The sequence below is a fragment of the Coregonus lavaretus genome (genome assembly GCF_964263955.1).
Source record: "Coregonus lavaretus genome assembly, chromosome: 31".
NCBI classification, from domain to species: domain Eukaryota; kingdom Metazoa; phylum Chordata; class Actinopteri; order Salmoniformes; family Salmonidae; genus Coregonus; species Coregonus lavaretus.
Window position 1 is genome coordinate 2,319,223 of NC_140018.1, and position 15,487 is coordinate 2,334,709.

The 15,487-nt window shown below is 46.2% G+C and overlaps 1 protein-coding gene across 1 annotated transcript in view; it reads right to left on the reverse strand.

Annotated features, from left to right (window-relative positions):
- The window catches only part of LOC311106741 (kinesin-like protein KIF13B), a gene marked incomplete at its 3' end in the record, with an annotated part of 38,869 nt that extends 23,483 nt beyond the window's left edge, over positions 1–15,386 (reverse strand). Inside the window, exons 1-10 of the mRNA XM_084149140.1 lie at positions 15,309–15,386; positions 15,074–15,172; positions 14,629–14,727; positions 10,687–10,780; positions 5,530–5,542; positions 5,356–5,416; positions 3,827–3,919; positions 2,758–2,938; positions 2,271–2,358; positions 95–238 (exon numbers count right to left, since the gene is read on the reverse strand). Coding sequence (XP_084005266.1) covers positions 95–238; positions 2,271–2,358; positions 2,758–2,938; positions 3,827–3,919; positions 5,356–5,416; positions 5,530–5,542; positions 10,687–10,780; positions 14,629–14,695 — 741 coding nt within the window. The 5' untranslated portion in view covers positions 14,696–14,727; positions 15,074–15,172; positions 15,309–15,386. The remainder of the gene's footprint in view (positions 1–94; positions 239–2,270; positions 2,359–2,757; positions 2,939–3,826; positions 3,920–5,355; positions 5,417–5,529; positions 5,543–10,686; positions 10,781–14,628; positions 14,728–15,073; positions 15,173–15,308) is intronic.
- Positions 15,387–15,487: the final 101 nt, after the last annotated feature.

The following is a 15,487-nucleotide window of genomic DNA, read 5'->3' on the forward strand; positions in this document are numbered from 1 at the left end:
CATGACGTACTCACAAAAACCAATCAAAGGCAATAGACTTTACTGCCGAATTATTGAAGTGTGAGCCAAGTAAACTCTTAAATACACGATTTACTGTCCTACCCAAGAGCCCAGGTCCATCGAGAGTGTGTGTGAGGATGATGTTGAAGACAGCGTGGGACCTGCTGCTCTCCTCGTTCATATTGGTGGCTGCTACTGTACGAGACTTGTTACCCTCTGACATCAGACACTCTATGTCCTGTAGAGAGAGAGAGAGAGAGAGAGAGAGAGAGAGAGAGAGAGAGAGAGAGACGGAGAGAGAGAGAGAGAGACAGAGAGACACAGACAGAGAGACACAGAGAGAGAGAGACACAGAGAGAGAGAGAGAGAGAGAGACAGAGAGAGAGACAGAGAGAGAGACACAGAGAGAGAGAGAAATTAAGCCCCTTGAATTGAATTGAATTGAATTGAGAGAGAGAGAGAGAGAGAGAGAGAGAGAGAAGAGAGAGAGAGAGAGAGAGAGAGAGAGAGAGAGAGAGAGAGAGAGAGAGAGAGAGAGAGAGAGAGAGAGAGAGAGAGAGAGAGAGAGAGAGAGAGAGAGAGAGAGGAGAGAGAGAGAGAGAAGAGAGAGAGAGAGAGAGAGAGAGAGAAGAGAGAGAGAGATAGAGAGGGATTGTGTGTCTTTCTAATGTAAGCATTCATACAGTGCCTTCAGAAAGTATTCATACCCCACATTTTGTTGTTACAGCCTGAATTCAGAACAGATTACACACAATACCCCATAATGACAAAGTGTAAACATGTTTTTTGAAATGTTAGCAAAATTTATTGAAAATGAAATACAGAAATGTACATATGTATTCACACCCCTAAGTAAATACTTTGTAGAATCACCTTTGGCAGCGATTACAGCTGTGAGTCTTTCTGAGTAAATCTCTGAGAGCTTTAAAAACCTGGATTGGGCAACATTTGCCCATTATTATTTTCTAAATTCTTCCAGCTCTGTCAAATGTTGTTGTTGATCATTGCTAGACAACCATTTTCAGGTCTTGCCATATATGTTCAAGCAGATCTAAGTCAAAACTATAACTCGGCCACTCAGGAACATTCACTGTCTTCTTGGTAAGCAACTCCAGTGTATATTTGGCCTTGTGTTTTAGGTTATTGTCCTGCTGAAAGGTGAATTAATCTCCCAGTGTCTGGTGGAAAGCAGACTGAAACAGGTTTTCCTCTAGGGTTTTGCCATGTGCTTAGCTCCATTCTGTTTCTTTTTATCATGAAAAACTCCCCAGTACTTAAGGATTACAAGCACACCCATAACATGATCCAGCCACCACCATGCTTGAACATATGGAGAGTGGTAATCAGAACTGTGCTGTATTGGATTTGCCCCAAACAAAACACTTGTATTCAGGATAAAAACTTAATTGCTTTGCCACATTTTTTTACAGTTTTACTTTAGAGCCTTTGCGCAAACAGGATGCATGTTTTGGAATATCTTTATTCTGTACAGGCTTCCTTCTTTTCACTCTGTCATTTAGGTTAGTATTGTGGAGTAACTACAATGTTGTTGATCCATCCTCAGTTTTCTCCTATCACAGCCATTAAACTCTGTAACTGTTTTAAAGTGACTGGGTGTATTGATACACCATCCAAAGTGTAATTAATAACGTCACCATGCTCAAAGGGATATTCAATGTCTGCTATTTTTTTGTTTTACCCATCTACTAATAGGTGCCCTTCTTTGTGAGGAATTGGAAAACCTCCCTGGTATTTGTGGTTAAATCTATGTTTGAAATTCCCTGCTCGACTGAGGGACCTTACAGATAATTGTATGTGTGGGGTACAGAGATGAGGCAGTCATTCAAAAATCATGTTAAACACTATTGTTGCACACAGAGTGAGTCCATGCAACTTATTATATGACTTGTTAAGCAAATGTTTACTCCTGAACTTATTTAGGCTTGCCATAACAAAGGGGTTGAATACTTACTGACTCAAGACATTTCAACTTTTCATTTCTAATGAATTTGTACAAATTTCAAAAAAACATAATTCCACTTTGACATTACAGGGTTTTGTGTGTAGGCCAGTGACAAAAACAATCTCAATTTAACCCATTTAAAATTCAGCCTGAGCAAAATGTGGAAAAAGTCTAGGGGTGTGAATACTTTCTGAAGGCACTGTGTATTAGCAGAATCCAGTCCTCTCTTGACAAATAACCAATAGAGGTAAACTAAAGAAAATTCTATAAGACTTAAAACAATTCTATACATTCGATAAGAAAGTACCTTATAGCAGGCTACAGCCAGACGGGACAGACCATCAACATAAGGCCCAAACACTTTGTGTTCCCTCACTCTCAGGGCCTGATTACTTCTGAGGGCAGAGACAGGGGAGAGAGGTTTCATCAGGAAATCATTTTAAATACTTTTGGATTCCCCACCTTGATCGTTTGGAATAAATGTTCAGTTTTTCAACATATGTGAGAGGTCATCTCTATGCGCTGATATGAGTCTACGTGTACAGCACGTCCACATACTGGGGCGGCAGGTAGCTTAGTGGTTAAGAGCGCTGTGCCAGTAACCGAAAGGTCGCAGGTTCTAATCCCAGAGCCAACTAGGTGAAAAATCTGCCGATGTGCCCTTGAGCAAGGGCGTCTGCTAAATGACTAAAATGTACTAAATGTATGACTGGTTTCTTGTATTCATGTTAATCTGTCATTTATTGTTAATAAAACATTTGTTCCCCAAAAAATTGAGTTCCTGTTCTCCTCACCCTTTAGGGTCCAGTAGATCCCGGACCTTCTCGTTGTATATCTCCATAAAGGAGACCTCTACAGTGAAGCTCTCTCCCTCCCTCTGTTCCTGTAGGGTCCGGTCAAACAGAGAGCTGCACAGCCGGGGGATCAGACCAGGCTGCTCTGATGAACCCATCATGGTGTACGACTTCCCTGAGCCTGGGGGGAGGGGGGGCACACAGCCAATCAAATCAGAGGATCAGGAGGGCTCAGCCAATCAAATCACTGGATCAGTAAGGCTCAGCCAATTCAATCACTGGATCACTAAGACTCAGCCAATCAAATCTAGAGAGGTGAGGCATTGCCAATTAAGTCACATGCCAAAAAAAGGTTTTGTTTTTGTTTGAGGTAACACTAATAAATAATTGGATTACAAGTGTGTTTAAACTGAGTCACTGTGTTTGTTATTGAATGCCCGGGTCACTACTCTGATACCAACCTGTCTGTCTGCCCGGGTCACTACTCTGATACCAACCTGTCTGTCTGCCCGGGTCACTACTCTGATACCAACCTGTCTGTCTGTCTGGGTCACCACTCTGATACCAACCTGTCTGTCTGCCCGGGTCACCACTCTGATACCAACCTGTCTGTCTGCCCGGGTCACTACTCTGATACCAACCTGTCTGTCTGCCCGGGTCACCACTCTGATACCAACCTGTCTGTCTGCCCGGGTCACTACTCTGATACCAACCTGTCTGTCTGCCCGGGTCACTACTCTGATACCAACCTGTCTGTCTGCCCGGGTCACTACTCTGATACCAACCTGTCTGTCTGCCCGGGTCACTACTCTGATACCAACCTGTCTGTCTGCCCGGGTCACTACTCTGATACCAACCTGTCTGTCTGCCCGGGTCACCACTCTGATACCAACCTGTCTGTCTGCCCGGGTCACTACTCTGATACCAACCTGTCTGTCTGCCCGGGTCACTACTCTGATACCAACCTGTCTGTCTGCCCGGGTCACTACTCTGATACCAACCTGTCTGTCTGCCCGGGTCACTACTCTGATACCAACCTGTCTGCCCGGGTCACTACTCTGATACCAACCTGTCTGTCCATAGGCGAAGATACAGGCGTTATAGCCCAAGAAGGCATTGTCCAGAAGACTCTTTCCAAGGCACTGGAACACGACGTCTTGACCTGACACAAACACACACACACACAGACAGAGACACACAGAGACACACACACACACAGACAGAGAAACACGGAGACACACACACACAGACAGACAGAGACACACGGAGACACACACACACAGACAGACAGAGACACACGGAGACACACACACACAGACAGACAGAGACACACGGAGACACACACACACAGACAGAGACAGAGACACATGGAGACACACACACACAGACAGAGACACATGGAGACACACACACACACACAGACAGACACACACGGAGACACACACATTACATTACAATTGAATTGCATTAGAATATGTGGATCTTTCTCAAAGGCAGATATTTATCTTCCCTGAAGCCAAGACATGGTTTTCTGTTTCTTTCTTCAGGTGTATCAGTACAGTTAAACCTGGGAGTGCTTTTCCCTCCCTGCAGCGCTCTGGGACCAGGAAACACAGTGCCTCCAGTCCCTCCCTGCAGTGCTCTGGGACCAGGAAACACAGTGCCTCCAGTCCCTCCCTGCAGCGCTCTGGGACCAGGAAACATGATGCCTCCAGTCCATCCATGCAGCGCTCTGGGACCAGGAAACACAGTGCCTCCAGTCCCTCCCTGCAGCGCTCTGGGACCAGGAAACACAGTGCCTCCAGTCCCTCCCTGCAGCGCTCTGGGACCAGGAAACACAGTGCCTCCAGTCCCTCCCTGCAGCGCTCTGGGACCAGGAAACACAGTGCCTCCAGTCCCTCCCTGCAGCGCTCTGGGACCAGGAAACATGATGCCTCCAGTCCCTCCCTGCAGCGCTCTGGGACCAGGAAACACAGTGCCTCCAGTCCCTCCCTGCAGCGCTCTGGGACCAGGAAACACAGTGCCTCCAGTCCCTCCCTGCAGCGCTCTGGGACCAGGAAACATGATGCCTCCAGTCCATCCATGCAGCGCTCTGGGACCAGGAAACACAGTGCCTCCAGTCCCTCCCTGCAGCGCTCTGGGACCAGGAAACACAGTGCCTCCAGTCCCTCCCTGCAGCGCTCTGGGACCAGGAAACACAGTGCCTCCAGTCCCTCCATGCAGTGCTCTGGGACCAGGAAACACAGTGCCTCCAGTCCCTCCCTGCAGCGCTCTGGGACCAGGAAACACAGTGCCTCCAGTCCCTCCCTGCAGCGCTCTGGGACCAGGAAACACAGTGCCTCCAGTACAAAGCCTGTTCTAATGAATAACAACTCAACAGCAAGAGGAGGATTACAACTGTGTACACACAATACCCATTGCCCAGGGGAAAGAGAGAATCTTAAGGAGAATTCATACAGTGATCGATTAGACTGTGTAGATACTGTATGTGAGTTAGATATGTTATTGTATGTGGAAGAGGATGGATGTCCCTTTGTCCTGTTTTATCGTATTGCTGAATAAAGAAACGATGTACTCAACATTCTGAGATATACTAACCTGCAAACTTGTCTGTGTTTGCCTCGTCCATGGACCAGAAGCAGTGGTCATAAGCAAAGACCTGAGGGGAAAAAGACAGCCAGTTCAGGAACACATAAAACCTTAGATTCACAGTAGTGATTAAAATGTGATTTTGTAACCTCAAAATACTGTCCTAGTAAAGGGCTCACCTACCTTAGGTTGATTCCTAGTACAGGACAACAGAGGAGAAACGGAAAGACTTAGTTAAAACAGCTTTACTCCAAACAAAAGTGGGCTAACATACGTAAAAATTTATGCACACATGACTGTAAGTCGCTTTGGATAAAAGCGTCTGCTAAATGGCATATTATTATTATTATTATTATTATTATTATTATTATTATTATCAGTCTGCAGTAGCATCAAGGTCCAGGTAAAACATGAAGCTATTAATAATGTATTCACTAACACAGTCCACGAAGTCAGAAGGTGATATGAAAAGGGTGTGGGAGATAGAGAGGGAGGGGTGGGGGGGGGTGGGGGGGGGGAGATAGAGAGGGAGGGGTGGGGGGGGGAGATAGAGAGGGAGGGGTGGGTGGGGGGAAGTGGGAAACAGAGAGGGGGGGGGAGATAGAGAGGGAGGGGGGAGGGGGGGGGGAGATAGAGAGGGAGGGGTGGGGGGGGGAGATAGAGAGGGAGGGGTGGGTGGGGGGAAGTGGGAAACAGAGAGGGGGGGGGGGGATAGAGAGGGAGGGGGGAGGGGGGGGAGGTGAGATAGAGAGGGAGGGGGGAGGGGGGGGGGGAGATAGAGAGGGAGGGGGGAGGGGGGGAGGTGAGATAGAGAGGGAGGGGGGAGGGGGGGGGGGGGGAGATAGAGAGGGAGAGGGGAGAGGTGAGATAGAGAGGGAGGGGGGAGGGGGGGGGGAGATAGAGAGGGAGGGGTGGGTGGGGGGGGAGATAGAGAGGGAGGGGTGGGTGGGGGGGAGATAGAGAGGGAGGGGTGGGGGGGGGGAGATAGAGAGGGAGGGGTGGGTGGGGGGGGGAGATAGAGAGGGAGGGGTCGGGGTGGGGGGAAGTGGGAAATAGGGGGGGGGGGGTGAGATAGAGGGAGGGGTCGGGGTGGGGGGAAGTGGGAAATAGGGGGGGGGGGGTGAGATAGAGGGAGGGGTGGGTGTGGGGGAGGTGGGAGATAGAAAGGTCTGAAAGGAGCAGAGGGGGTTTATAGGGGGGGTCTGAAAGGAGCAGAGGGGGTTTATAGGGGGGGTCTGAAAGGAGCAGAGGGGGTTTATAGGGGGGGTCTGAAAGGAGCAGAGGGGGTTTATAGGGGGGGTCTGAAAGGAGCAGAGGGGGTTTATAGGGGGGGTCTGAAAGGAGCAGAGGGGGTTTATAGGGGGGGTCTGAAAGGAGCAGAGGGGGTTTATAGGGGGGGTCTGAAAGGAGCATATGGGGGTTTATAGGGGGGGTCTGAAAGGAGCAGAGGGGTTTATAGGGGGGGTCTGAAAGGAGCATATGGGGGTTTATAGGGGGGGTCTGAAAGGAGCAGAGGGGTTTATAGGGGGGGTCTGAAAGGAGCAGAGGGGGTTTATAGGGGGGGTCTGAAAGGAGCATATGGGGGTTTATAGGGGGGGTCTGAAAGGAGCATATGGGGGTTTATAGGGGGGGTCTGAAAGGAGCAGAGGGGTTTATGGGGGGGGGGTCTGAAAGGAGCATATGGGGGTTTATAGGGGGGTCTGAAAGGAGCATATGGGGGTTTATGGGGGGGGTCTGAAAGGAGCAGAGGGGGTTTATAGGGGGGGTCTGAAAGGAGCATATAGGGGTTTATAGGGGGGGTCTCAGTCACCAGATCTCAACCCAATTCAACACTTTGGAGCGGTGCTAAAACAGCCTTTCCCCACCACCAGTGTTTCGCCTACACTACCGTTCAAACGTTTGGGGCCACCAGTGTTTCGCCTACACTACCGTTCAAACGTTTGGGGTCACTTATAAATGTCCTTGTTTTCGAAAGAAAAGCAAAAAAAATGTGTCCATTAAAATAACATCAAATTGATCAGAAATACAGTGTAGACATTGTTAATGTTGTAAAATGGCTATTGTAGCTGGAAACGGCTGATTATTAATGGAATATCCACAGAGACGTACAGAGGTCCATTATCAGCAACCATCTTAATGGCACGTTGTGTTTGCTAATCCAAGTTTATCATTTAAAAAGGCTAATTGATCATTAGAAAACCCTTTTGCAATTATGTTAGCACAGCTGAAAACTGTTGTGCTGATTAAAGAAGCAATAAAACTGGCCTTCTTGAGACTAGATGAGTATCTGGAGCATCAGCAATTATGAGTTCTATTACAGGCTCAAAATGGCCAGAAACAAAGAACTTTCTTCTGAAACTCGTCAGTCTATTCTTGTTCTGAGAAATGAAGGATATTCCATGCGAGAAATTGCCAAGAAACTGTAGATCTCGTGCAACGCTGTGTACTACTCCCTTCACCTTCACAGAACAGCGCAAACTGGCTCTAACCAGAATAGAAAGAGGAGTGGGAGGCCCCGGTGCACAACTGAGCAAGAGGACAAATACATTAGAGTGTCTAGTTTGAGAAACCATCACACTACACCCACCATGCTTGACCGTTGTATGAGGTTCTTACTGTGGAATGAAGTGTTTGGTTTTCGCCAGACATAATGGGATCCATGTCGTACAAAAAGTTGACTCAAATTTGCCAAAAAGCATCTGGATGATCATCAAGACTCTTAGAACATTCTACCAAGAGTCAACTTTTTGGACAACATGGGACCCATTACGCCTGGCGAAAACCAAACATTTATGATTAGTTGCAACTAAACCACAGAGTAGCTTGGCTGACTCTGAACAAGATCCTCCTACAGGGTTAGGTCCTCCGGATGGCTGGGATCCTCCACTAGCTGTTTACCAGCCTTGTGATCTCCTAAACTAAACTGAACAAAAATATAAAACGCAACATGTAAAGTGTTGGTCCCATGTTTCAGGAGCTGAAATAAAATATACCAGAAATTGTCCATATTTAATTTATCTTAAATGTTGTGCACAAATTTGTTTACATCCCTGTTTGGGAGCATTTCTCCTTTGCCAAGACGATCCATCCACCTGACCAGGTGCGGCATATCAAGAAGCTGATTAAACAGCATGATCATTACACAGGTGCACCTTGTGCTGGGGGACAATTAAAGGCCACTTTAAAATGTGCAGTTTTGTCACACAACACAATGTCACTGATGTCTCAAGTTTTGAGAGAGCGTGCAATTGGTATGCTGATTGCAGGAATGTCCACCAGAGCTGTTACCAGATAATGTAATGTTGGCAGACAGCGTGTATGGCGTTGTGTGGGCGAGCAGTTCGCTGATGTCAACGTATGGCCAGGCATAAGCTACGGACAACAAACATAATTGCATTTTATCAATGGCAATATGAATGGACAGAGATACCGTGACGAGATCCTGAGGCCCATTGTCGTGTCATTCATCCGCTGCCATCACCTCATGTTTCAGCATGTACCCATGTTGTGAGGATCTGCACACAATTCCTGGAAGCTGAAAATGTCCCAGGTCTTCCATGGCCTGCATACTCACCAGACATGTCACCCATTGAGCATGTTTGGGATGCTCTGGATCAATGTGTACGACAGAAGTGTTTGTTCCAGTTCCCGCCAAATTCCAGCAACTTCGCACAGCCTTTGAAAAGGAGTGGGACAACATTCCACAGGCCACAATCAACAGCCTGATCAACTCTATGCGAAGGAGATGTGTCGCGCTGCATGAGGCAAATGGTGGTCACACCAGATAGTGACTGGTTTTCTGATCTACTCCCCTCCATTTTTTTAAAGGTATCTGTGACCAACAGATGCATATCTGTATTCCCAGTCATGTGAAATCCATAGATTAGGGCCTAATGAAATTATTTCAATTGACTGACTTCCTTATATGAACTGTAACTCAGTAAAATCTTTGAAATTGCTGCATGTTGCGTTTATATTTTTCTTTAGGGTAATATAAAAACAAAATCATATTATAAGAACTATATAGAATACTTCAAAGACACTTGTTTATTAAAGGCCCAGAGCTCGCTGCAGCAGCCTGATGCTCTGCTAAGATGGTCCCTTAATAACCCAAATGGAATCTGGGAAGTGATTCAGTCTGAAGCCTGCAGAAGCCTGTAAAACCTGTTCATATATAGCCCAGGGGATAGACAGAAAGACAGCACTGCAGCGTGTCAGGGCAGAAATCACAATCAAAGACATAATGTCCTACTGTTTATTGAGGACCATAGAAAGGGGCCCATATTATGGATCGGAAATACAGCGTACAGTCTAACAAACCCCCAACTAACCAGGACAGGTATTTGTTTGTCGTTGAGGTGAATACCTGCTGAAACAGGTCACCTCCTCACCTGGGCAGGTAGCCAACCCCCCCAATAGCATCCACCTCCACCTGCACACTGACAACACAGAATTTAAAACAGAACAGACACACCCTTTGTGTAAAGAGACACAGGCCAGGCCAGAGCAAGGAGGAGGGTTAAGGGAGGGTAGTGGTGAGGAGGGGTGATAGCAGGGTTGGAGCTAAGCAGTGAGTTGACAGACCGGTTTGACTCTCTGTGACGAGGTCTACATACAGCCCTACAGCTGTGTAACGGAGCTGATGACTGGAATAGAAGACATATACTATAGGTAGTTTAGGCTGACGGGGCCCAGAGAGGAGACAATGGTCAGTAGGGAAGTTTCCGGGTTTTTTTTTTTTTTTTCTTCCCTACTCTGCAAACAACACCATGTCCTTTGAGCATTGAACCAATAAGGTCTATGCATGTGTGATCCTCAGTTTGACAACGTCTGGGAGGATTTTACTTGGTGGATAACTGACACACACAGTGCATCCAAAGGGATACAGTATGTAGCATGAGCAATGACTATGACACAAATAACACAAATAACAGCACGACACAAAAGTAACTTTTTTCCAATACCCTCCCTGCACTTCAACCATCTGAACAAAAAAAAACTAAATGTACGCTATTCTGTTGCTTTTCTAAAAAAGCAAGTCAATAACAAGGTCTGACTGGGATCTGATTCCTCGTCCGTTTCGAAAATGTGTCAAACCGTGAAGAAACGTCAAGCGTATGAAAAAAGGGGGACAATCAGATTCCTGAGCTAGTAGTCCATGATAAGTCATGACCTGAAACTGATCCCCACCCAGTTTCTACATTATAATTAAAAAGGGAGTATTTGTTGAACACTGAGGAGTAGGCAGACAACATGGGATGGAAGACCCATTGCCACGGTGATACATGTTCCGTTGTAAAAATGATGGTCTGAATGAATGTGTATGGTCTGCATTCCTACCGGGGGTCTCCCTTGCTGAGGTTCTGACTCGCAGGGTTCAACACGGTCTGGTTCCGCTCCATCTCCACCACACAGTTGGTCTTCAGGTCCTTTTCTGGTGGGACAAGGAGGAAAAAACAACACGTACATATTATCATACAACAGGAACAACCGATTAAGATCAACAATAGACTCAAGACAGGTCTTATTTCTGTGTCTGGCTATGACGGGTCCAGGAATAGCTGATGATTGAAGGGAGACAAATGCGCAAACCTCCCGGATAGTGTAGCAACATAGCAAGACATAAATGTAGTAAAGTTTACATAATAGAGGGGGTTTTGATTCTGATCGTGAAGTCCCAGCTTTTATTTAAAGCGTGCTTACATAAGAACCTCAATCCTAACACATCCTTGAACATTCCATCCAAGCTTATGTCAACAACTACACTGAACACAAATATAAAAACGCAACATGCAGCAATTTCAAAGATTTTACTGAGTTACAGTTCATATAAGGAAATCAGTCAATTGAAATAAAATGCATTAGGCCCTAATATATGGAGTTCACATGACTGGGAATACAGATATGCATCTGTTGATCACAGATACCTTTAAAAAAAAAAAAAGGTAGGGGCGTGGATCAGAAAACCAGTCACTATCTGGTGTGGCCATTTGCCTCATGCAGTGCGACACATCACCTTCGCATAGAGTTGATCAGACTTGATTGTGGCCTGTGGAATGTTGTTCCACTCCTCTTCAATGGCTGTGCGAAGTTGCTGGATATTGGCGGGAACTGGAACACACTGTCGTCCACGTCGATCCAGAGCATCCCAAACATGCTCAATTGGTGACATGTCTGGTGAGTATGCAGGCCATGGAAGAACTGGGACATTTTTAGCTTCCAGGAATTGTGTACAGATCTTTGCGACATGGGGCCGTGAATTATTATGCTGAAACATGAAGTGATGGTGGTGGATGAATGGCACGACAATGGACCTCAGGATCTCGTCACAGTATCTCTGTGCATTCAAATTGCCATCGATAAAACGCAATTGTGTTCATTGTCCGTAGCTTATGCTTGCCCATACCATAACCCCACCGAGGGGCACACTGTTCACAACGTTGACATCAGCAAACCGCTCGCCCACACAACAGCATACATGCTGTCTGCCATCTGCCCGGTACAGTTGAAACCATGATTCATCCGTGAAGAGCACACTTCTCCGGCGTGCCAGTGGCCATCAAATGTTAGCATTTGCCCACTGAAATCTGTTACGACGTCGAACTGCAGTCAGGTCAAGACACAGGTGAGGACGACAAGCACGTAGATGAGCTTCCCTGAGAAGGTTTCTGACAGTTTGTGCATAAATTGTTTGGTTGTGCAAACCCACAGTTTCATCAGCTATCCAGGTGGCAGGAAGAAGCCGGATTTGGAGGTCCTGGGCTGGCGTGGTTACACGTGGTCTGCGGTTGTGAGGCCAGTTGGACATACTGCCAAATTCTCTAAAATGACTTTGGAGGCGGCTTATAGTAGAGAAATGAACATTACATTATCTGGCAACAGCTCTGGTGGACATTTCTGCAGTCAGCATGCCAATTGCACTCTCCCTCAAAACTTGAGACATCTGTGGCATTGTGTTGTGTGACAAAACTGCAAATTTTAGAGTGGCCTTTTATTGTCCCCAGCACAAGATGCACCTGTGTAATGATCATGCTGTTTAATCAGCTTCTTGATATGCCACACCTGTCAGGTGGCTGGATTATCTTGGTTTAAGGGTAGGCCTTGTCAAAAAGGGGAGAAGAAGGTCTGAGAGGAAAGTGGGGACAAGGTGGTGAAGGGCTTTGTATGTCAGAATAAGGATCTTGTAATCAATCTGTTGGGAGACAGGGAGCCATTGGGAGTTTACGGAGGATGTGCTGCCAGGACTGTGGTTGAGGAGGAGTGTGGGTGAGGAGTCGGGCTGCAGAGTTATGAACCATTTGAAGCTTATGAGGGAGCTTGAGTTGATGTCGGAGACGGGAGTAGGTGAACGCATGTATGAGGGTTTCAGCAGCCGGACGGGAGAGGGAGGACATGACTTTGACGATGTTGTGGAGGTGGAAGAATGAGGACTTGACTGTCTGTCTTATGTGGTGGTCAAAGGAGAGGGTGAAGTTGCCAGTTTTGGTGAGGGTGGATTTGGTGCCTGTGAGGAGGAGTTCCGTTTTATCACTGTTGAGCTAGAGAAAATTTTGTTGCATTAATGTTTTTATTGCAGAGGGGCAGGATTCAATGTGGGTCCGGAGGGATTTTGTGCCGAGGTTGATCTGGGTGTCATCGGCATAGCAGTGGAAGTCAAGGTTGAAGTGACGGAGGATCTGACCGAGAGGGAGGACGTAGAGACCCAGCACAGAGCCCTGGGGGACACCCTGTAGACCTGCAGCTGAGTCTGAGGCGTGGCCATTGAGGGAGATGTAGTGGGTCCGGTTTGTGAGGTATGATTTTAGGCAGGAGAGTGCGGTGCCCTCAAACACCCAGACCCTCAAGCCTGGTGAGGAGGATCTGATGGCTCACTGTGTCAAAAGCTGCACTCAGGTTGAGGAGAATCAGGATGTTCAGGGAACCAGCATCAGCAAAGGTGATGAGGTCATTGGCAACTTTGAGGTGTGCAGTTTCATTACTGTGGCGGTGGCGGAAACCAGACTGGAGGAGCCTACAGTTCCCTTGACGAGCAATTTTGAAGTCCCCGTCTTGTGGCTGTCGAATTTGTATAGCGCCTCACAATCATCACCCATAACATAGCCTGTACTGCTATCATCCTCTTTTACCACTTCACCAAATCTTTCCCAAACATTAGACTACTGTTCTGGCCCCCCCTTCTATAACATTAGACTACTGTTCTGACCCTCCCTTCTATAACATTAGACTACTGTTCTGACCCTCCCTTCTATAACATTAGACTACTGTTCTGACCCTCCCTTCTATAACATTAGACTACTGTTCTGACCCTCCCTTCTATAACATTAGACTACTGTTCTGATCCTCCCTTCTATAACATTAGACTACTGTTCTGGCCCTCCCTTCTATAACATTAGACTACTGTTCTGACCCTCCCTTCTATAACATTAGACTACTGTTCTGACCCTCCCTTCTATAACATTAGACTACTGTTCTGATCCTCCCTTCTATAACATTAGACTACTGTTCTGACCCTCCCTTCTATAACATCAGGCTACTGTTCTGACCCTCCCTTATATAACATTAGACTACTGTTCTGACCCTCCCTTCTATAACATTAGACTACTGTTCTGATCCTCCCTTCTATAACATTAGACTACTGTTCTGACCCTCCCTTCTATAACATTAGGCTACTGTTCTGACCCTCTCTTCTATAACATTAGACTACTGTTCTGACCCTCCCTTATATAACATTAGACTACTGTTCTGACCCTCCCTTATATAACATTAGACTACTGTTCTGATCCTCCCTTCTATAACATTAGACTACTGTTCTGATCCTCCCTTATATTTATTTTCAACACTCCAGATTTTCTGTTATTGAATTAAACTCCGACATTGTCCTTTTTGCCTCAGTGGATCAACTTTAACTTTTTCTGCCCAAGTTCCCAAAAGCATTTGGCAGTTGGTGTGTATCTGACAGACCTTTAGGCTTAGGATAGCACTAACGCCAGAAAAAAATAAGGAAAGAAAAAACACAACGTAGCCTATAGATATGAATTGCACAATAATTATTTATGGATTTTTAATGCATTGTTTTTCCCTTTATTCAACACGCCCTTCATTCACACAATATGCATTGACCCTAACCTGCCCGCTACGTGGATATAACTGCTGGGACTGTGGGTTGAGACAACCCGCGCATCATTCATTCACTCACACACACACAAACACCAAAATAAGAAACTGCAAGGAAGGAAAGACCGACTCATGAAATGACTGTCAAGGTTTGTGTTATGAATGTACCTCTTCTGTTCATTGGTCGGACGCGAACTGCGACCTTCACATTGGAGTTACTCAAGCTGTCATCCATGGTGCCTGGCTGCGGGTTTTTCCGTGGCTGGACTGAATGGTGAATCAGATTCATTAATAATGCATAACGTTACTGTACATGCATGGATCGTGCTACCTCATTCTTGGCATACAGTATAGTACTTATACATTCATCTTGCCAAATGTACAAACTCCGAATGATTTATCTCTAATCAAAGTGTTATTAATCAAACGAAGAGATAAGAAGTCTGCTGTAGCCAGCACAATGTCAAAACTCTCTTGGTTGCATCGAAGCTAACAGACACAACTATACTTTGTGTGTCCTGTTCAGCTCAAGGACAAAAGCAAACTCTCGCAAAGTCAAAAAAACAGGAAAAGCGCCAATGACTTTAGCTGACAGAGAAAACTGTCAACTCACCGTGCGACGAATTGTTATTTTTCCCCTTCCTCGAGTGTCCAAATTCAGGCAGCGTTCTCTTCAAGAAGTGCACCTTCCTTCGCTAGCTTGCTTTGCGTGCTAGCGGGATAAAAACAAACAAACAATATTTGGTGATATTGGTGGACAAAATTAGCCAGCAACAACTAAACGGTTTAGGTAGCAAGTTGTCTTGAGTTATAGCTATTATAAAACATTCTCCAAAAAAACAATTTACCAAAATGTCCAAACGTACGGGGAACAACAACAACAGCTCATTCCGAGAACGAATAGTTTTCCACCTGTTGCATTTCCTGATGCCGCCCGTAGAGATCCCTGAAGTCCTAAACCTGTCCTGAAACCTTAACCGGATTTAGTTGCAATACACAGATTTGCGCCAGGGAATGTTCTTTAGGA